Below are 22,609 nucleotides of genomic sequence, written 5' to 3' on the forward strand. Positions count from 1 at the left end.
TCATTTGTGGACAGGATATGGGGAACAAATTCAATCAAATCAGATACCCTGGTATCCAGCTCCGTTGGTGTGCCAGTCAGGGGAGGTCAGGTGACTGGCCTGTGACGTTCTGACAATAATGTGCTGCACGTCCCTCCAAGTCAGCAGTGGGCTGGATCAGGGTCCCGCAGACACAAGTTAACAACACTGTATATAGCATATTATCTTAGTAATACTACAAAAACATTATCAATAGCTTATAACTAGGGCCATGAGTTTTTCTTGACCACGTGACCTGACAAGGAAGAATTTGCAGTCCAAGTTTTAGCCTTTAACTAGGGCCCAGAGTTGTTCCTGGTCAGGTCACGTGGTCAAGAAAACCTCCTTGTTACCTATAATATTATCATTAGATTTAGATATCGGTGATGATATCTCTAGGAAAGTAGGTTACTTGGCCTCCAGGGCGAGTGCGATGACCCCTGCTGCCATTGGAGCGGAGACTGAGGTCCCAGAATGCTCCTTGCTACAGCCTTGTTTCAGGTCCAATGTTACCTGCCAGATAGAAAGTATTGTTGTGTGACTACAAAATGGTACAGTAGATGTGCTATTATGCCTTATAAACATCATACGGGGCTTTAAAGATACACTTTGTAACTTTCAGGTCATTTAATTTCCCCTGTGACAACGACAAACACATTCTGTCAAGAAGCAAAATGTTTAAAAACGAATGGATACATTCACCCCATCCTTTCATCTCACAAACAAGCGCTGCAGCTGAAAAGAGCTGAAGTGGCTGCACCTTTGACACGGGTTTAAATCACTGTCATATGCAGCTATTGTATCAAATCAAATAATGAAGTCAAATCTAAATGTACTCATCACGTATAGCCGGGTTGGGGCCGATATACAGCTTGACTCACCATCTTGGCTCCCTGTCTGTCGGTGGAGAAGGAGCTGTAGGTGGAGGCCAGTGTCGAGGGGCATGGCTCCAGGTAGTCGGGTCTGGCCCCGCTATGGGTGGTGCTGCTGATGGAGATGGTGTAGATGCTGTTGGTGTAGCCGTCACAGGAGCAGTGATCCCTGCTCCGCCCACCGTTACCCGACGCCCACACGAAGATAGAGCCACGCCCCTTCCTTCCCTGGGGGGGGGGGGGGGTGGGGGGGGGGTTCATGGGAGTAGTAGTGTTGGTCAAATTACCTTCATCAAGGTTTTATAGGATTTGGATTCTAGACACTGATCTAAGGTTGTTCTTGCGTATTCTCCTCAACTTTGGTTTAGATTAGGGGGGGGGGGGGGGGGGGGGTGCAAACTGATTCTAGATATAAGGGCACCCTTCTACCCTGTGATTAATGCCAAGCGTGAAGAGCCACTAATGATTCATATTTGTATGTCATTTACATATTGATATGAAGATAAAGATCAGCACAAGAAGTAAACATACAGCCTGAGGCCAAAGACAGACAGACAGACAGACAGACAGACAGCTTTATTTTCTTGAAATTTCAATACTTTTTGTGGAGCAAAATTGTTTGACCATTGAAAATCCTATTTTCAAGGTAGAAAAACAAGTATACACACATGTGCACATGCACACACACATTGTGGAGAATACATTTTTGACTGTACTGATGCAGAGAAGTTAGACAGACACACACACACTCACAGTGCGTATGCCGTTGTCTAATGCGAGGCGAGCCAGAGGGCCAGGTCCTTCCACAGTCCTCCCATCATCCTCCGGCCCCCAGCTGGCAGAGTAAATATCAATGTGCTGCTGCCTGAAGCTCAGGGATTGGGCCTCTACTATGTCCGTCACATCTCCGTCCAGCATACGAATGCCTGCAGATACGGGAGTGGGATGGACCTTCATAACCTTAGTATTCACTACATAGGATGGATCACCCATAGGAATAGACCGACTAGAATGAGATTATTGTCCTCTCCTTTTTCCTAGCCACCGTGCTTCTACACCTGCATTGCTTGCTGTTTGGGGTTTTAGGCTGGGTTTCTGTACAGCACTTTGAGATATCAGCTGATGTACGAAGGGCTATATAAATAAATGTGATTTGATTTGATTATATTTCTATGGGACCGCCTGACTTAGAGGAGACCTTCAGCACCATACAGTATGTATGCATCTTCAATTTACAATGTACCTTCTATTTAATATTTGTAAAACTGAACTTGAACTGAATATACAGTATTTGTCCATATTTAAGGAGGATACATTTTTTTAAAATACCTTTTTCTCCCCAATTTCGATCTTGTCTCATCTCTACAACTCCCCAACCGGCTCGGGAGGCGAAGGTCGAGTCATGGGTCCTCCAAAACATGCTCGGCCTAACTGCGCTTCTTAACACCTGCCCGCTTAACCTGGAAGCCAGGCGCACCAATGTGTCGGAGGAAACACTATTCAACTGATGACCGAAGTCAGCATGCAGGCAGCCGGCCTGCCACAAGGAGTCGCTAGAGTGCAATGAGCCAAGTATAGCCCCCCCGGGCCAAACCCTCCCCTAACACGGATGACGCTGGGCCAATTGTGCGCCGCCCTATGAGACTCCCGATCACGGCCGATTGTGATACCGCCCGTGATCGAACCCGGGTCTGTAGTATCGCCTCTAGCACTGCGATGCAGTGCCTTAGACTGCTCGGGAGTCCCCTGCATTTCATGTTTTTATAAACGTGACTAATAAAGAACTCAAAACTCACCACCTATCCGAGCATTGAAGGAGATTCCAACTGTGCACTGAGAGTTATTTGCTGCCGCGGCAACCATCCCAGCACATTTTGTCCCATGGCTTACCCGGGAAAAAAAAGAAAGGGAATGTATACCACATTAGCTTAGTTGCATATGTATGAGGAGACAGGCTATATGTACAACATCAAACTGGCAAAGAATAGACACATTCAAACAAGTTAATATGCATATTCATATAATATGAACATAATATGTGAGTGTAATTGTGGGGGAAAATGTAAGTTGCTTCATAAAATGGGCTAAGATTCTGCAAAAAGCTGCAATAAGTAGGGCCTGGAGTTTTTCCTGACCACATCAACTTACCACGAAAAAACTCACGGCTCCAGCTATGAGCAATATGCATATTGAAAATAAGAATAACCTGTTGTCATTGCTGGAGTCGTATCTGGGCGTGGGGTCATCATCATTCCCATTGAAATCATAGCTGGCAAAGGGGTCCTAAGATACAGTGACACAGAAAAAAACAAAAGTCAGTGGCTAATTGGCCTTTAGTGTCTTCCAGTCTAGTCTGGTCTAGTCTGGTCTGGTCTGGTCTGGTCTGGTCTAGCCTGGTCTGGTCTGGTCTGGTCTGGTCTGGTCTAGTCTGGTCTGGTCTAGCCTGGTCTGGTCTGGTCTGGTCTAGCCTGGTCTGGTCTGGTCTGGTCTAGCCTGGTCTAGCCTGGTCTGGTCTAGTCTGGTCTGGTCTGGTCTGGTCTAGCCTGGTCTGGTCTAGCCTGGTCTAGTCTGGTCTGGTCTAGTCTGGTCTGGTCTAGCCTGGTCTAGTCTAGCCTGGTCTGGTCTAGCCTGGTCTGGTCTAGCCTGGTCTGGTCTAGCCTGGTCTGGTCTGGTCTAGCCTGGTCTGGTCTAGCCTGGTCTGGTCTAGCCTGGTCTAGTCTGGTCTGGTCTAGCCTGGTCTGGTCTGGTCTAGCCTGGTCTGGTCTAGTCTGGTCTGGTCTAGTCTGGTCTGGTCTAGCCTGGTCTGGTCTGGTCTGGTCTGGTCTAGCCTGGTCTGGTCTGGTCTGGTCTAGCCTGGTCTGGTCTAGCCTGGTCTGGTCTAGCCTGGTCTGGTCTAGCCTATACTCCACCAGTCAGAGCCTATTGACTCACAAATCAACTAGGCGTGTCTGAACACTAAAGCGGACAAGACGTTTAGCCTGTATTTTAATACTCTGCGTTGACCTTTAAAAGCTCCGGGCCAAGAGCTTTGACTGCATATTGTCTCAGCTCTGGACTTTTACATTCGGGACATATGCCAAATTGCTTTTAATAAATGTCCTTGTGAAGTCTTCAGAAGAGACGGTTCCCGAGGCACTTACAAAATTTGGCCTGAGATCAGGATGCTCTCTCTCGATGCCGTCATCCAGGATGGACACCACCACTCCCTTCCCTGTGTGTCCTCTCCTCCAGGCCCCCTCGATGTTCATGTAGGAAGGACAGCCCTGGGAGCCCTCACTGCAGTGCTGTTAATGGGGGAGGGGGGGAATCAGCACATGTCATGTTTACTTGTTTATTTGGATCATTAGCTGTTACTTTAATAATAGTTATAACTAAAAGGTGTCCTCGCAAAGCACAATACAAAACACTGGCGCAAATGTGGGTAATGCACAGACACCTGTAGCATGTTTGTAAATGTATGTTTGACCCTGTTTAAATATACCTTTTAAACTCATCCTTCCTTCCTTCCTTCCTTGAGGTAATTACTGACCTGTTTCGCTTACATTGCTCTCATCAATCATGTCATGTCATGTCAGATTAGGTAAGAGAAAGGATGCATTTTAAAAGTGTTGGAACGCGGCCATTACTGTATATCTGCGGTGCAGCTGTGCCCTCTCAGCTGAGAGATACTCACAATGTACCACAAGCTGCACCACTGGGGGTCATTGAAAACCAGTGTCTGGGTCTGGTTAGGTTGGATGGGGCCTGGGTGAATGTGTTTAGTCCGAACGTCAATGGAGTAGATGTGACTGGCTCTGGAGTTCCTCTTGGTCCTCCAATGGACCACCTGTTGCTGCACCCACTCCACCTGCAGAAGAATAGAGGTTATAGGACTCCTGGTGTAGGCTACTCACAGTAGTATGGAATGCACACTATAGACAGTACAAGGTGGTGTTTCACGTGTTTGCTGAGTCTGCTGAATCCCGTACAGGTGAAAGGTCAAATGATATTCATACCGATTTTTGTTTTTACATCAATTGAGTATGTCTTTTGTGTGCGCGTGACTGCTTGCTTGTGTGTGTGTGCTCGTTCATGTGTGTGTGTGCGTGCAGCATGTCATGCAGCTAATAAATTATATAGGAGGGTATCAATAACACCTCCAATGGGATCTAGTTACTGTACCTTGGTCTCCTTGGCGACGAGGTCGGTAACGTCTTTGTTGGACAACGTGGACCGCTCCACCGTCCCACTGTGGTGGAAACTATAAAAGTTGTTCAAGTCTCCAATCTGGGCAAAGTAGGAAACCATTTTTAAAAATTTAACTGAGCAAGCCAGTTAATAACAAATTCTTGTTTACAATGATGGCCTACCGGGGAACAGTGGGTTAACTGCCGTGTTCAGGGGCAGAACAACAGATTTTTTTTACCTTGTCAGCTCAGGGATTCAATCCAGCAACCTTTTGGTTACTGGCCCAATGCTCTAAACACTAGGCTACCTGCCGTGTATAATCGTGTGTATGTATCCTAACGAGATCTGCCGCTTTTTCAACTGTGTCCCCATGTCTAAATGGCTGATAAATAATGAAGCTGTCATTGACATCAGTCATTGAGAAGGTTACTTTACACCCCTACTAGACTTTCAGGCCAGGGCAACCTGAACCTCAGGTACTGAGCCATGGGCTGGGCTATACCCGGTGGGTACACTCCTTTCTGACACCCAGGTTGATCATAATACCACCATTACGTATGTGTGCCTTCACCTGAACAGAATGGAATTTAGGCTAGCCTACACAAAACAGACCATGTTTCCATCAGGGTGCTAATAGAGGGAAGGACAAAACAGTAAGAGTAGTGCTTTGGCTATTCTATCTAGGACCATACTGCTGTTGTAATCCATGAGTAGAAATGATGACTCCTTGGTCCCATTCAAATGATGACTCCTTGGTCCCATATCATACATCGAACTACTGAGTTGTGAGGTGACTGAACTCAATCTCTCCTTGAACCAGGGTGGCAAATTGTAGCCTGAGCCTTCCTTTCCGCTCTGAAAAGATGTAGGCCTGGGTCATATGAAAATAGGGCTTTTGGCCTGCATCTTCTGATAAGGAAGATAGTCTGATGTGGGTGCTCACTACAAGGTCAATGACTTGGCTAATTTGATATGGGGGCCACATGACTGTTTGAAGTCTCAGAAACGAATCTGATGTCTGCCCCAGCCAAACAACCGTGAATGATTCAGATCCAATCCAGCATTTCATGCAAAAAAGCTTGTCATTCACATGGGATAGAAAACGTCTTTCATCCAAAATAGGCGTACTTTAAAGGAAACAGCTAATAAAAATAGACTTAGGCTATGTATCAAAATGCTGGGTCGATGGACCAATTTGACAAAGGTAATGATGGTGCATAAGTAAAGTTAGATATCATGTTTAGGCCGAAGAATAGCTGACTAAACTAAACGGTGAACTTAATTCTGTCACCAGGAGTTTAGTCCGTTGGCCCACTAAACTTCTCTTTGGCTTTGGCTATAGACCGGTGTAACGTTTTTCCCCATTTGCATTGCAGTCGAATCATGAATGCCAACTTTGTCTCTGCAAAGGAAACATTAGGCTACAGTAGAAAAGTATAATGATCATATGCAACTTTGAGAATTTACCTGGCCCAAATTGTGAAATCCATATTTCTCCGCTATACTGTCTGCAGAGGCGGGTGCCCCATCTATCCTGATCGCCCAGTCATTTGTGTATATTATTGTTTGACAGAGTGGCATGAGACTCCCCATCCAAACAAACGCGAAAATAGCCACCATTCCGGTTGAAAGAGGTAAATTCCGTGTCATCTCGCTCAAAAGTTTTTACAAAAGTTCTCTCGGACTCCTTTCACCGTCTGAAGCGCCTTCACATAGCGAGGAAGTTGTCATTTACTATGATAGACCTATGTTCGTAAAAAAAGAGAATATTATCGGTGAAGGACTGCGTTCAAAACGTGTCCTGCAGAAATGTCATTTCCCTGTTGAAATCTACCAGTGAGGACCAACTTCATTTACAATGCAGACTAGCCTAGATATCAGATTGCCATCTTCAATGACCCCGTAGTATCTCCTTTCAGTCACTCGTTGGTGACACAAATCAAATAGGCCAATTATTGGTCAAACTGTAGGCCTATATTGCACAATGTTTACAAAGTGATTTGATTGACAAAAATGATATCATTTACAAATGCTTGATGCATCATTAGTAACGGCCTAGTCTATGAAGGATGTACTGACTGAGACATGTTGACTGTATACTTTCATTTCAATTACTCCCCGAGAAGTGTTAACTTGTATGATTAGGCCTAGGCTATTTTGTGTGGCAGATGAGTAGCCTTCTTAGTGAGGAGTTGACACCACTGTCCTTGGGAGTTTTTTTTTTAAACAATGTAATTATGTCAGACTCTGAGTTCCTAATTAGATTGACAATCCCTCCTATTCATTTAGGATCACTTCAAGACAGAGGCCTGCAGATGTATTGCAAAGCATTTACTGGGATCTACACATCAGTGGCATATGGACCTTTGGCGTACACTTTTGAGGTATTGACCTGACACCCTTTGAATGAACATTAGATTCACTAGTACAATGAAGTCTCAATCCATTCCTAAAATGTGATAATGTTTGAAATGTTTTTCTGATCGAATATATACAGAACAAAAATATAAACGCAACATGTAAAGTGTTGGTCCCTTGTTTCATGAGCTTAAATAAAAGATCCCAGAAATGTTCCATATATATTAAAAGCTTATTTCTCTCAAATTTTGTGAACAAATTTGTTTACATCCCTGTTAGTGAGCATTTCTCCTTTGCCGAGATAATCCATCCACCTGACAGGTGTGGCATATCAAGAAGCTGGTTAAACAGCACATTCATTACACAGGTTCACCTTGTGCTGGGGACAATAAAAGGTCACTCTAAAGTGTGCAGTTTTGTCACACAATGCCGCAGAGGGAGAGTGCAATTAGCATGCCTGACTGAATTTCCACCAGAACTGTTGCCAGATAATTTAATGTTAATTTCTCTACCATAAGCCACCTCGTTTGAGAAAATTTGGCATTATGTCCAACCGGCCTCATAACCGTAGACCACGTGCAACCACGCCAGCCCACATCGGGTTTTCTTCACCTGCACGATCATCTGAGACCAGCCACCTGGACAGATGATGAAACTGTGGGTTTGCACAACTGAATAATTTCTGCACAAACAGTTCCAAATTTTTTTTTAACCTTTATTTAACTTGGCAAGTCAGTTAAGAACAAATTCTTATTTACAATAACATCATTCCCTGGCCAAACCCGGACAACACTGGGCCAATTGTGCACCGCTCTATGGGACTCCCAATCACAGCCGGATGTGATGCAGCCTGGAAACCGTCTCAGGGAAGCTTATCTGCATGCTTGTTGTCCTCACCAGGGTCTTGATCTGACTACAGTTTAGCGTCGTAACCAACTTCAGTGGACAAACGCTCACCTTTGATGGCCACTGGCACGCTGGAGAAGTGTGTTCTTCACGGATTAATCCCAGTTTCAACTGTACTGGGCAGATGGTAGACAGTGTGTCTGCCGTTGTGTTGGCGAGCGGTTTGCTGTTGTCAACATTGTGAACAGAGTGCCCGATGGTGGCGGTGGGGTTATGGTATGGGCAGGCATAAGCTATGGACAACAAACACAATTTCATTTTATCAGTGGCAATTTGTATGGACAGAGATCCTGAGGCCCATTGTCGTGCCATTCATCAGCCGCGATTACCTCATGTTTCAGCATGATAATGCACGGTCCCATGTCGCAAGGATCTGTATACAATTCCTGGAAGCTAAAAATGTCCCAGTTCTTCCATGGCCTGCATACTCACCAGACATGTCACCCATTGAGGATGTTTGGGATGGTCTGGATCGACATGTACGACAGAGTGTTCCAGTTCCCACCAATATCCAGCAACTTTGCACAGCCATTGAAGAGGAGTGGGACAACATTCCACAGGCCACAATCAATAGCCTGATCAAATGGTGGTCACACCAGATACTGACTGGTTTTCTGATCCCCGGTTTTCTGATACTTAAAAAAAATATATATTATTTTTTACCCCTTTTTCTCAATTTCATGATATCCAATTGGTAGTTACAGTCTTGTCCCATCGCTGCAACTCCATACGGGGACTCGGGAGAGGCGAAGGGCGAGAGCTATGTGTCCTCCGAAACACGACTCTGCCAAGCCACACTGCTTCTTGACACACTGCTCGCTTAACGTGGAAGCCATCCGCCCCTACATGTCAGAGGAAACACCGTCCAGCTGGCGACCGAAGTCAGCGTGCATGCGCAAGGGCCTAATGAATTTATTTCAATTGACAGATTTTCCTTAAATTACTTAACTCAGTAAAATCTTTGAAATTGTTGCATGTTGCGTTTATATTTTTGTTCAGTGTATATTCTTTCATCATCGAGCCATTGCAAGTTTGTCTAATTATTTATTATTGATATGAATCATTCATTATACTTCTACATCATGTAGGCAGCGTGTTGTAATAGTTGTAATATAATTCCCTTTATTCAGTTAAATGTATTCCTTTTGAATTGCACATTTTAATAAAAGGGTCGGTGATGCACTGTGCACATGGTTTTTATTATCTAGTATTTCACTTTGGAAAGAAAACAAACTGGATGAAAGCTGAAGAAAACAAAGAAAAAGCACCTCTCGGCAAGCAGTCACAGGACTTTGAAGTTATCTAACATGTCCTTGGAGAGACTGACTTTGATGTTTCGAAAAATTAAGCTCAAACAAACTGCAAATTCCCCTGGAAATAATTGTCAAACTGGATTCTTGAGCACCTAGACTACCCCGAGGGTAGCTCAGGCATCAGCCCTCCTACCTATTTATTTGGTGTTAAAATGTTTTTCTTTAATACTAACTCTAATGCACCTCTAGAGTGCAGGTCCCAAGGGGGTAGTTGTTCAATGCAAATGCAAACAAACATCTTGAAGTTCTGACAGTCTGAAAGTCTTTAGTTTTGTTTTCAGCATTTGTTGCTTATTATTCAAACCTTAGAATTGTTCAATTGCTTGAACGCGTTCCACGGGACTTTCTCTGTCTGAGATTGCGTTTTCGGGTCTGCTGTTTTACCAGCAATAACAGCTCTTACTGAAAGAAATTGGGTTAGCCCTCATTTTGAACACATCCCCTTTCCCTTCCCCTTTATGCAGTCTAATAAACAGGCCATAGGCCAGGTTGCTTTACCTCCACAACCCTCTAATTAAACTAACTAGCTACTGTGACAAATGGCTGCAGGTCTAGGCCTATGATTAGGACAGTTATTCATTACACTTCACAGCACAATAAATATCTCAACCCCATTTTCCTCCTGATAATGGAAGCCAGAAAAATCACTCTGTATACCCCCCCCCCCCCCCCCCCCCCCCGCGCCTCTTTAACTGGGCTTTATTTACATATAGTGATTAATGCCCTGGTCTTTCTTCACTGTGGTGATGTCGGGGGTGGCGGGGGAGAATTTAGCTCATATTTTATTAAACCAATCTGCGCCTGAATTGACTCAAACTTGGCAGGTCCTTAATTCATTATTCACTGTTCCCCTGTGACATAGCCACTGCAGCAGCACTACACATGTAGATGGCACTCCGATAAGTGCGGCGGTTCTGCCTTTGAAATCCCTCAATATGACTTTGTGCCAGCCGAGCTACGAGATGTGCAGAGGCAATGTTTAACTCCCTGCAGGCAAGAAAAGTTTATTTTCCATTTCCACTGTGTTTGTGTTTGTGTGTGTGTGTGTGTGCTCAAATCTTGCATGAAATTCCATTTTCTTCTGCAAACTATTCAATATATAATGTTTTCCCTCTCCATTGTTGGTAATATAGGGTCCTCATCGTTCAGCTTAATGAGAAAAATCTTTGTGCAGAATTACAGGTTAGTGATGTATTTAATCAAAGCACTAGTGAGGAAATAATAAAAGACATCTAGCTTGCTCCTCATCATTTTGTAGACATTTGGCAAACAATACATTGTATAGCTGTCTAAGTGGATCACATTGGCTGTACAGTGGAAGGACCATATTTGTTGTCATCTGATAAGAAAGTGAGACATCAATTCTCTATTCTTTAACAGCTTTGGCTAATGACTCATAATAGCATCCATCTTCAGCACGTACAAGGGCAGACATGGATTTCATGCACTTTTGTTGATGCCTCGGGTAAGAATTTGTCAGTGAAGCCTATTAGCTGCATTGCATTGGATTGCGTTGCGTGGGCCAACTTTGACCCTGGCATCGCTTTGAAGTGTCTCGAAACAGACATCGTGTTCATCCATTTGAACCCATCACTCCTGCTTCTCAGCCACTGTAACGCTACACTCTGACATCTGTCTTTAGACTCACACCGACAAAGCAGAGCCGAATTGATGTGAGAGGGGAGCTGCTTTTGTGAATCACCCTTATCTGTTCTGCAGCACTGACAAAATGTGTTACCTTTACCGTTTCCCAGTCCAACCTGGCTCTGTATTTGTATGTATTCCGAGCCAGTCTTTCTCTCTTTCCCTTTTGTTCCTTCCTCCCAGGCGGACCTTGGATCTTCTTCTCTGTTCTGTAATCCCTGCTCTGTCATCAGGATTACAGCTCACTGCTGTACAGGATTAATGACTGACAACTCTACACTCCTCACACAGAGCCAAGGAAGGGAGATGGGGAAAGGCCTCTTGGATGTGTGGGTGAGAAACAACTGTGTTGCTCTGGGGGGGATCATGTAATATCATCTGGGAGAAGCACTATACATTTGGGGTGTGTATGTTGGAGGGGTTGTGTGTGTGTGTGGGAGGGGGATTGTGCGTGTTTGTGTGTTCATATTTTTTTTGAGGACTGTGATACTTGCACAGCAAAAGCACTTCCACTTATATACCTCATTGGAGCACAACAGGATACAGGGTTCAGTTGGTGAGCCTCGGGCCTCTACTGAACTGAATTAGGCTGTGTGATGCAATGTCCCAGAATGTGTGTGTGTGTGTGTGTGTGTGTGTGTGTGTGTGTGTGTGTGTGTGTGTGTGTGTGTGTGTGTGTGTGTGTGTGTGTGTGTGTGTGTGTGTGTGTGTGTGTGTGTGTGTGTGTGTGTGTGTGCGTGCGTGCGAGAGAGAGAGACTTTGACACTCTGTGTGTGTGTGAGGATCCATGTCCAGGTGCTCGCCAGCAAGAACTTGGCAGTGCTTTCTCTCCAAATGTTCAACCAAGTGTCCTATCTATCAACACACGAGGGCATGTTGCTTGAAACCTGTTCAGAGTGGCAGCCTGAAACAGTTAGGCTGTTTGGTTGTGTCTGTGAATCCTTGAAAAATCAATTCTGTCTCTGCAACATCTGCCACACTACATCTGTTCCCAAACGAAACACTCCGTTCTCCTTCCTGTCTTGTCTGTATTGGGAAACTGCAAGAAAAAATAAGGCTAGGTAGCCGAGTGGTTAGAGCATTGGGCCAGTAATTGAAAGGTTGCTGGATCAAATCCCTGAGCTGACAAGGTACAAATCTGTCATTCTGCTTCTGAGCAAAGCAGTTAAACCACTGTTTCCTGGGTGCCGAAGATGTGGATGTTGATTAAGGCAGCCCCCCCACCTCTTTGATTCAGAGGGGTTGGGTTAAATGCGGAAGACACATTTCAGTTGAAGGCATTCAGTTGGACAACTGACTATGTATCCCCCTTTCCCAATCAATTGCATATGATTTTGAAGAAAACAAAGTGACTGTTGTTGTCAAACGTTTGTGCAGACTTTTGACACAATATACACTGCTCAAAAAAATAAAGGGAACACTTAAACAACACAATGTAACTCCAAGTCAATCACACTTCTGTGAAATCAAACTATCCACTTAGGAAGCAACACTGATTGACAATAAATGTCACATGCTGTTGTGCAAATGGAATAGACAACAGGTGGAAATTATAGGCAATTAGCAAGACACCCCCAATAAAGGAGTGGTTCTGCAGGTGGGGACTACGGACCACTTCTCAGTTCCTATGCTTCCTGGCTGATGTTTTGGTCACTTTTAAATGCTGGTGGTGCTTTCACTCTAGTGGTAGCATGAGACGGAGTCTACAACCCACACAAGTGGCTCAGGTAGTGCAGCTCATCCAGGATGGCACATCAATGCGAGCTGTGGCAAGAAGGTTTGCTGTGTCTGTCAGCGTAGTGTCCAGAGCATGGAGGCGCTACCAGGAGACAGGCCAGTACATCAGGAGACGTGGAGGAGGCCGTAGGAGGGCAACAACCCAGCCGCAGGACCGCTACCTCCGCCTCTGTGCAAGGAGCAGCACTGCCAGAGCCCTGTAAAATGACCCCCAGCAGGCCACAAATGTGCATGTGTCTGCTCAAACGGTCAGAAACAGACTCCATGAGGGTGGTATGAGGTTCCGACCACACTACTGAGCCTCATTTTGACTTGTTTTAAGGACATTACATCAAAGTTGGATCAGCCTGTAGTGTGGTTTCCACTTTCATTTTGAGTGTGACTCCAAATCCAGACCTCCATGGGTTGATACATTTGATTTCCATTGATCATTTTTGTGTGATTTTGTTGTCAGCACATTCAACTATGTAATGAAAAAAGTTTTCAATAAGAATATTTCATACATTCAGATCTAGGATGTGTTATTTTAGTGTTCCTTTATTTTTTTGAGCAGTGTATATACAGTGGGGTAAAAAAATATTTAGTCAGCCACCAATTGTTCAAGTTCTCCCACTTAAAAAGATGGGAGAGGCCTGTAATTTTCATCATAGGTACACTTCAACTATGACAGACAAAATGAGGAAAGAAAATCCAGAAAATCACATTGTAGGATTTTTAATGAATTTATTTGCAAATTATGGTGGAAAATAAGTATTTGGTCACCTACAAACAAGCAAGATTTCTGGCTCTCACAGACCTGTAAACTTCTTCTTTAAAAGACTCCTCTGTCCTCCACTCGTTACCCGTATTAATGGCACCTGTTTGAACTTGTTATCAGTATAAAAGACACCTGTCCACAACCTCAAACAGTCACACTCCAAACTCCGCTATGGCCAAGACCAAAGAGCTGTCAAAGGACACCAGAAACAAAATTGTAGACCTGCACCAGGCTGGGAAGACTGAATCTGCAATACGTAAGCAGCTTGGTTTGAAGAAATCAACTGTGGGAGCAATTATTAGGAAATGGAAGACATACAAGACCACTGATAATCTCCCTCGATCTGGGGCTCCACGCAAGATCTCACCCCGTGGGGTCAAAATTATCACAAGCAAAAATCCCAGAACCACAACAGCCCCAAAACATCACTGCTCTAGAGGAGATCTGCATGGAGGAATGGGCCAAAATACCAGCAACAGTGTGTGAAAACCTTGTGAAGACTTACAGAAAACATTTGACCTCTGTCATTGCCAACAAAGGGTATATAACAAAGTATTGAGATAAACTTTTGTTATTGACCAAATACTTATTTTCCACCCTAATTTGCAAATAAATTCATTAAAAATCCTACAATGTGATTTTCTGGATTTTCTTTTCTCATTTTGTCTGTCATAGTTGAAGTGATGATGAAAATTACAGGCCTCTCTCATCTTTTTAAGTGGGAGAACTTGCACAATTGGTGGCTGACTAAATACTTTTTTGCCCCACTGTATATACAATATATATATATATTGTATATGTCACGATGAGAAGACCATCACTAACGAGGAATCTTCTGTGTTTTTGGTCGTTTGCAGTCGTCAAGCAGCTGTGGCTTAATTTTGTGAGACGAGCCCCGGAGCGTACAGGACAAGTGGGTTTGCAAAGCCATCTGGGGGACCATGATGCACTGCTTCTGCATCTTCTTGTGTTGGGTTGCATAATGTTTCGGGTCCTGCATCGCTTGAGGTCAACAGGCGTTTCATCCCAATAGATGTATTGGCATGCAGAACAGTTGTTCGTTGAAACACCATTGTGTCACAACCACAGTCTTACTAAAGTTCAAGTGATTATTCACTCATAATATATGCCACCCAGCGCATACTTTTCCATTGCGACTTGCAATAAAGTAAGTACTAGTGCTATAGGTGCTATATACTTGTGTTCATCCTGTTAAAAGTCAATGAGAGCATAAAGGACATAAAGCAAACAAATTGTGGTAAAATAGTTTATAGACCAGTAATCCGTATCTGAAATATAGCAATTCAAGCAGTAGATCACTCTGTTTTATGTACACTTTAATCTTTTTTTTTACCCTCACTTTTTCTTGTGGTGCATTTCTCAGCCTGACCTTGTGTGTGTAGTTTTTGAATGATCAATTCTATTAAAAGTTTTAAATAAGGGTCATCATAATAATTGATTGGCTGAAACATCTCTGGATATAAAAGCTGGTGTTCTGACCCTCATTTGTCCATTAGTGATGAGGATGGATCCTTCCTCTCTTCTCTCTGTACACTCTTTCTTTTCCTCTCGTTTTGACTCCCTAGCCTTTTATACTTAGTCACTTCCCTATCCTTTCTTTTCTCCTTATCTTTTTCCTTTTCATCTTCTACACTTTCATTTCTATAATTGCCCCTACCAGGTAGGTCAAGTTTTTCAGAAGACTTCAGCACATTTTACAGTGCATCCCTCCCCGCACGAACAACTGATCTCAGGTGCTGAAGAGGCATTTCGGCGCTTACGACAACACATGCATGTTCCACTCTCCACTCTTTACAGTTCAAACACGTCAGGATCCAAACAGATTCCATTCATCACCACACTAGGGGTCTTCCAGGTCCTTTAACTGCCGTCATACGTCTTTAATATCTCTTTTATACCTCACTTTTTTTCATTTTTTTTTCATTTTCCCTCTTGTTTGCTGCATCTTCTAACACTTGTTTTGAGCGTCCGTTTTTATCTTTCTCTCTCCTTCCATATCTGGGCCCCACACTCCACACACTACCACTCAGTCCTCTGCAGTCTTTAGAAGGAGTGTCCTAATTCATGGTGTCCTTCCCTACTCTTCCCCTTTTTAAAATTCACAAGAACCAAAAGCACTTCTTCCGGCTCTTCTTGCCGCTGTGAGGGGGGCGTGCCGGTGTCACCGGCAGGGGTGAGTCCTGGCGGTGTGGCGTGGTGGGCTGGGGGGTCACAGCAGCTAGGGGGGAGCCCTCTGGAGGGTCTCCTACCCGCCACGTGCGGGTTACTGCCCCCTCCTGCAGCCGGAAGTCATGCTCCACACTGCAGAGAAGAGACAGAATGATTAAGTCACAAATACCCGCCTCTCACTATCATGTCAACCTGAACTGTACCATACTGGCTTGGATATTTTCTTTTCACATTGGTTGTGTTCATAAATTCACTCTTGCAATCTACTCCGATATTACTGAGCTCTGGTTTGAGAGTCCCAGAGCTCAGAATAATTGATGCATGTACGAACAACATAAAAAAACTCAATTCAATTCTTGCCAGTAAAACAGTTAAAGTCACTGGCCCTCTAGATAACATGAAAACAGTCGAACCAGCTCTGCTAAGGTAAGTCAAATGTTCAGAGTAAAGTCTTCTCTCATTTACTGTATGTCTGGATGTAGCTACCAAGCTAGCCAGCTTTAGCCAGTTAGCGTCGGTGCTTGACTGCCATTGTGAGATCAGAATGCTAGGATCAACCCTACTCTTCACCCAGAGCGTCCAGTGTGTGGTCTGACCGCTCTGAGAGTGAAAAGCTCTGAATTTATGAACAGACAATCTGACAATGCTCTGAGTCTATGAACAGTCCAGAGCGCACTCTGGAGGCAATTTATGAACACATCCATTGTCCTTTCCTGCTTGGTTCCAACAACTATGGTGGATGAGTAAGTAAGTCAGCACAGTACAGCCTGGCTCGGCTTGGTTCAGCTTGGCTCCATAGTGTGAATAAACCAAAAGAGGGGTAGAAAAATCAAGAGAAAATGGAAGAAAAATAAAAGGCAGCTAAGATGCTGATTCGGTGGTGACTGTATAGCTTTAGGGCCTAGTATGTAGGAGTAGAGTCAGGTTTAAACGCTGATGCACCCCCTCCACAGTCTATAAGCTATTCAGGTGAGGCATTAATAAATAAACACATCATAGATAAAGAAAAGCCTATAAGGATCATATTTACCTGCAGCTACACGTTCAGTGAACTGAATTGTGCCTCCCCCTGCAAGTATATTTAATATTTTTTTACTTTGCTGCTTGCTGTTCTTTCTGATTATGCAGTGAGAGTCCTAGTTAGGTGGAGTTTCTCATCACAGCATCACTCCTCCCTCTTTCAGTGGGAGGAGAGAGAGAGAGAGAGCGAATGAGTGGGATAGAGAGATGCAGAGGGCGAGACACAACAGCAGGACCCTGAGCTTCAACAGCAGAACAATGAGATGTATCAGGAGCTTCATATTCTTCTCAATTCATCCTAGACATCCGGCTTAGCCTCCCACACACACACACACACACACACACACACACACACACACACACACACACACACACACACACACACACACACACACACACACACACACACACACATATAGTCGCTCGCTCACCAGCCACTTCAGTTATTCAAACGCACAAGAACACTCAGGAATTTAGGCACTCAGACAGACACAGGCAGGTAGGGTAATGGACAAAAGGCAGGCAACAGTACAGACAGAGTATCTCAAAGAGGATTTCATCCATCCCCACTGTATACTACTGTAGAAGAAGGTATACTACTGTACAGAAGGTGGGGAAAAGTCACTTCAAAACCAAACCTCTTTTCGCTCTAGAATGTAAAGAGTCTATCCATGGAAGCATAGGGGACTGCTGTGTGACTGACTGCTAAAAGCTTCAGATAAAAACACAGACCAACTCCAGCAGCGCTTAAATAGTGGCGAGACAGCCTCAAACACTAGCTGAGTAGCCTGCCCCATCCCAACACACACACACACACACACAAACATGCCCCTCTGTACGCGCCACCACTATCCCAAGACAGCACCCCACCAGAGTTCCCCAGTGAGATGTCCTATGTTCCTGCTGTGTAAATGAAAAGCCCCAGTCTGTGGCCCCAGCGTGATCAATGCTCGACAGGCACTGGAGGGAGCTGTCCGCCCTCAACCTTAATTATCTCAGCTAGCATCGAGTATCAAGAAGCCTACTTAGTGACTACTGTGCTGTGGCACCAAACACAACACAACACAACACACACACACACACACACACACACCGTGCATGCAAGCACACACACACACACACACTCCTACCCCTTTGCTGTGCTACTGATGTGCTCTCCTAAAATATGTTTTAACCCTCAAGCTACAGACTGGGGTCAATATGAGACAAGAGGCATAATTTTGATCTTAGCCCAAATGTGGTTTATTCAATTCTTATTTTTTTTTCATGACTGTCAATCAACTTGTTCTTAACAAATCTACATTATTGTTTTGTGTGGACTTAGTTTAGTGAGTCCTTTTTTGGGTCATTTTGACCGCAGCAAAAACACCTATTTCGGCCTATAGTAATTTGATAGATTCCAAAAAATATGATAGTAATTTATGTTTTTTTATGGAAACATAATTACAAGTTATCCATATACAGCCAGAAGGTGGAGGGGGACCAGTATCAGTGATTGTGATCAGATAGACAGCTCATCTGCAGAGATACAGTGCCTTGCAAAAGTATTCATCCCCCTTGGCATTTTGCCTATTGCATTACAACCTGTAATTTAAATGGGTTTTTATTTGGATTTCATGTAATGGGCATACACAAAATAGTCCAAACTGGTGAGGTGAAATGAAAAAAATTACTTGTTTCAAAAAATTCAATAAAATGTAAAAAGGAAAAGTGGTGCATGCATATGTATTCACTCCCTTTGCATCTGTATTCACTCCCTTTGCATATGTATTCACGGCCTTTGCATATGTATTCACTCCCTTTGCATATGTATTCACGCCCTTTGCATATGTTATCACTCCCTTTGCATATGTATTTCTGGCCCTTTGCATATGTATTCACCCTCTTTGCATATGTATTCGCCCCCTTTGCATATGTATTCACTCCCTTTGCATATGTATTCACGCCCTTTGCATATGTATTCACCCTCTTTGCATATGTATTCACTCCCTTTGCATATGTATTCACGCCCTTTGCATATGTATTCACCCTCTTTGCATATGTATTCACTCCCTTTGCATATGTATTCACCCTCTTTGCATATGTATTCACCACCTTTGCATATGTATTCACTCCCTTTGCATATGTATTCACTCCCTTTGCATATGTATTCACTCCCTTTGCATATGTATTCACGCCCTTTGCATATGTATTCACCCTCTTTGCATATGTATTCACCCCCTTTGCATATTTATTCACCCCCTTTGCATATGTATTCACCCTCTTTGCATATGTATTCACCACCTTTGCATATGTATTCAGGCCCTTTGCATATGTATTCACTCCCTTTGCATATGTATTCACCCACTTTGCATATGTATTCACCCCCTTTGCTATGAAGCCCCTACATAAGATCTGGTGCAACCATAATCATAATAGTCACATAATTAGTTACATTGCACACAGGTGGACTTTATTTAAGTGTCACATGATCTATCACATGATCTCAGTATACATACACCTGTTCTGAAAGGCCCCAGAGTCTGCAACACAACTAAGCAAGGGGCACCACCAAGCAAGCAGCACCATGAAGACCAAGGAGATCTCCAAACAGGTCAGGGACAAAGTTGTGGAGAAGTACACATCAGGGTTGGATTATTTAAAAAAATCTGAAACTTTGAACATCCCACAGTGCACCATTACATCCATTATTAAAAAATTGAAAGAATATGGCACAAAAACAAACCTGCAAAGAGGGTGTCACCCACCAAAACCCACAGACCAGGCAAGGAGGGCATCAATCAGAGAGGCAAAAAAGAGACCAAAGATGACCCTGAAGGTCCATAGGACCACTTTAAGCCGTACACTCCACAGAACTGGGCTTTATGTAAGAGTTTGTCAGAAAAAATACATTGCTTAAGAAAAAAATTAGCTAACACGTTTGGTGTTCGCCAAAAGGCATGTGGGAGACTCCTCAAACATATGGAAGAAGGTACTCTGGTCAGATGAGACTAAAATTTAGCTTTTTGGCCATCAAGGGAAATGTTATGTCTGGCGCAAACCCAACACCTCTCATCACCCTGAGAAGATCATCCCCACAGTGAAGCATGGTGGTGGCAGCATTATGCTGTGGGGATGTTTTTCATCAGCAGGGACTGGGAAACTGGTCAGAATTGAAGGAATGATGGATATGGCTACATACAGGGAAATTCTTGAGGGAAACCTGTTTCAGTCTTCAAGAGATTTGAGACTGGGAAGGAGGTTCACCTTCCAGCAGGACAATGACCCTAAGCATACTGCTAAAGCAATACTCGAGGCGTTTAAAGGGAAACATTGAAATGTCTTGGAATGGTCTAGTTTAAGCCCAGACCTCAATCCAATTGAGATTCTGGTATGACTTAAAGACTGCTGTACACCAGCGGAACCCATCCAACTTGAAGGAGCTGGAGCAGTTTTGCCTTGAAGAATGGGCAAAAATCCCACTGGCTAGATGTGCCAAGCTTATAGAGACATACCCCAAGAGACGTGCAGCTGTAATTGGGGGGGGGGGGTGAATAGCTATTAAAGTTTTCATTTTTTTGGTCTAATTTCTTGTTTGTTTCACAATAAAACATATTTTGCATCTCCAAAGTGGTAGGCATGTTGTGTAAATCAAATGATACAACAAATAAATTTTAATTCCAGGTTGTAAGGTAACAAAATAGAAAAAAATGCCAAGGGGGTGAATACTTTCGCAAGCCACTGTATATAGCGCCCCATGTACCCACCTAAGATTGTACTTTGCTATACCACGTACAGTATCTTATGACTTTGTAAAAAAAAAACTAAATTACCTTATTTCTGTGCACATAAAAATCTACTGATGGTATATAAAGTCTGCCAATTGTAATAAATAATTGATTGACCTGCAATACACTCCGAATCAACACATATTCTCTGAAAAGTATTTCTAAGGCAAATCCAGGTTTCTCTGGTCATAATATTAAAGGGCGACTGCACTTCCTGATTTGGTCTTGTTTTTCATCAATGCTCAGCGGCCATGACTGAAGGCAAACAAGAGTGGTCTTGAATGCCGGTCTTGACTCAGCTCAGCTGTGCTACAACACAATATTCTATAACTGGCTAGTTTTGTCTCATCTCTCCTTATGTCTGCTGTTAGATCTTTCCCGGGGGACAAATCCCAGAACTACTAATATCTCTACAACAGGTGTAGGCTACATGTGGACATTGCACAAATATCGCCTAGCTTGAGTGTAGATACATTTAACAACGACAATCAATGAGTGTGTTGAGATTACAATGACACAAATGTTATGCTGTAAATATCATATTGATGTGCTTATACAGCCTAGACGTAGCTAATAAATAATAATACGTTGTGTGTAGAAGTTTGTAGAGTACAACTTCAGGTGTCTAACCAGAACTAGAATGGCATTTGTCCATTTGGACAAATATAAGGATTTGTCTGTCTAACCACACACTGACATGCGCAGCTCTTTGGGTGAGGCTCTGTCTCCAGTGGGTGAGGAAGTCCCTTCCATTTATGTAATGTATTACAGGTTATGGACACGTGCAGGAGGATTGGAGTGCATGACATTCCATCCTGGATATGACAGCCTTTTCCCATAGAGATAGATAGAGGACTCATCTTTGTACCTGTGCCATTAAAGTGCCTGTGATAGCCTCAATGGTTCTGCCCATGCTATCTCCAATAAGACCAATAAGAAGTAATCCGTTTTCTTCTTCACGATTGGCTGATCCCTCCTGATGACCCAGTGGGACATGACTCTAACCGGGTCACCAGGAGGGATCAGCCAATGAATTTGGAAGTCCCATCCAGTTGACTACATTAAAATGGTGGAAGCCCTGTTGAAAAATGTTTCTTAAACGGAAGCAAACGGAACAAAACAGGGATAAACATACCTGAATTTGTCCAATAGAAACTCTTGTTTGCAACTGTTGGACTAAAGATTACACCCTAGATCGGGTAGATGCAGGCAAGAGTGTGCAAGGTGGTATTGAATGTGTCACTGTCTGTCACCTTGATTACTCAAATGTTTCTTTTGACCTATGCACCTACGTTGTAAACTTTCATTCATAGATTAGGTTGTAGCAACCTCATGATGGGTACAGGGAAAATTAGAGTTTCATGTAGTATCCTAAACCTATCGATGTTACATTGAGCTGGGTGAATGGAATGTGAATGACAGTCATCCAATATGCTGTAATAGCAATAAGGCCATGCTCATAAAATAAAAAAAACGGCATCCCACATTTTAAATGGCACCGACCGCCACTGAGCTATATACAGGGAGTACCAGTTCCCAGTGGGCAGGTTTGGGGAGTAAAGGATGACATGTAATCCGTTTACATGCAATCTGTTACATGTAAATGATTTTAAAAAACGGCCACTTTTATCTGTTACGTTACCAGCAAAAATATTGTAATCAGATTACCGATACTTTTGAAAAACTTCTCATTCGAGAATTACTTTTAAATTCTGAAAGAAGGTTTGCAAAATAAAATCTTTGACACTTTGTTTTCTCACATTCAAATCTGCATTGAAACAAGGTGTAAGTTTAAGTTTGTTCGACCTGAGCGTGTCTGACCAGAAGTCAGAGACCAATATGATGACACACACCAAATGT

The 22,609-nt window shown here is 43.5% G+C and overlaps 2 protein-coding genes and 2 long non-coding RNA genes across 5 annotated transcripts in view; 2 read left to right on the top strand and 2 right to left on the bottom strand.

Annotated features, from left to right (window-relative positions):
* pcsk5a (proprotein convertase subtilisin/kexin type 5a) overlaps positions 1-6,988 on the bottom strand; it is a 35,035-nt gene extending 28,047 nt beyond the window's left edge. For both annotated transcript variants that reach the window (XM_036977596.1, XM_036977595.1), the window contains exons 1-10: positions 6,525-6,988; positions 5,052-5,156; positions 4,564-4,737; positions 4,031-4,174; positions 3,097-3,173; positions 2,687-2,775; positions 1,644-1,816; positions 900-1,118; positions 431-531; positions 48-151 (exon numbers count right to left, since the gene is read on the bottom strand). In XM_036977596.1, the coding sequence (XP_036833491.1) occupies positions 48-151; positions 431-531; positions 900-1,118; positions 1,644-1,816; positions 2,687-2,775; positions 3,097-3,173; positions 4,031-4,174; positions 4,564-4,737; positions 5,052-5,156; positions 6,525-6,707 (1,369 nt within the window). In that variant the 5' untranslated portion in view covers positions 6,708-6,988. The remainder of the gene's footprint in view (positions 1-47; positions 152-430; positions 532-899; positions 1,119-1,643; positions 1,817-2,686; positions 2,776-3,096; positions 3,174-4,030; positions 4,175-4,563; positions 4,738-5,051; positions 5,157-6,524) is intronic.
* LOC118964610 lies at positions 6,560-10,699 on the top strand. Its single transcript, XR_005051740.1, has 3 exons — positions 6,560-6,691; positions 7,347-7,441; positions 10,497-10,699. It is a non-coding gene; the product is annotated as an uncharacterized LOC118964610 (long non-coding RNA).
* Positions 10,700-10,766: 67 nt separating this feature from the next.
* Positions 10,767-15,036, top strand: LOC118964611. The gene is made up of 3 exons (XR_005051741.1): positions 10,767-10,816; positions 11,462-11,611; positions 14,630-15,036. It is a non-coding gene; the product is annotated as an uncharacterized LOC118964611 (long non-coding RNA).
* Positions 15,037-15,403: 367 nt separating this feature from the next.
* The window catches only part of LOC110523888 (proline-rich protein 36), a 47,866-nt gene continuing 40,660 nt past the window's right edge, over positions 15,404-22,609 (bottom strand). The window contains exon 4 of the mRNA XM_021603003.2: positions 15,404-16,094. Within this exon, the coding sequence (XP_021458678.2) occupies positions 15,893-16,094 (202 nt within the window). The 3' untranslated portion in view covers positions 15,404-15,892. The remainder of the gene's footprint in view (positions 16,095-22,609) is intronic.

Source organism: Oncorhynchus mykiss, chromosome 5 (assembly GCF_013265735.2).
Source record: "Oncorhynchus mykiss isolate Arlee chromosome 5, USDA_OmykA_1.1, whole genome shotgun sequence".
NCBI classification, from domain to species: domain Eukaryota; kingdom Metazoa; phylum Chordata; class Actinopteri; order Salmoniformes; family Salmonidae; genus Oncorhynchus; species Oncorhynchus mykiss.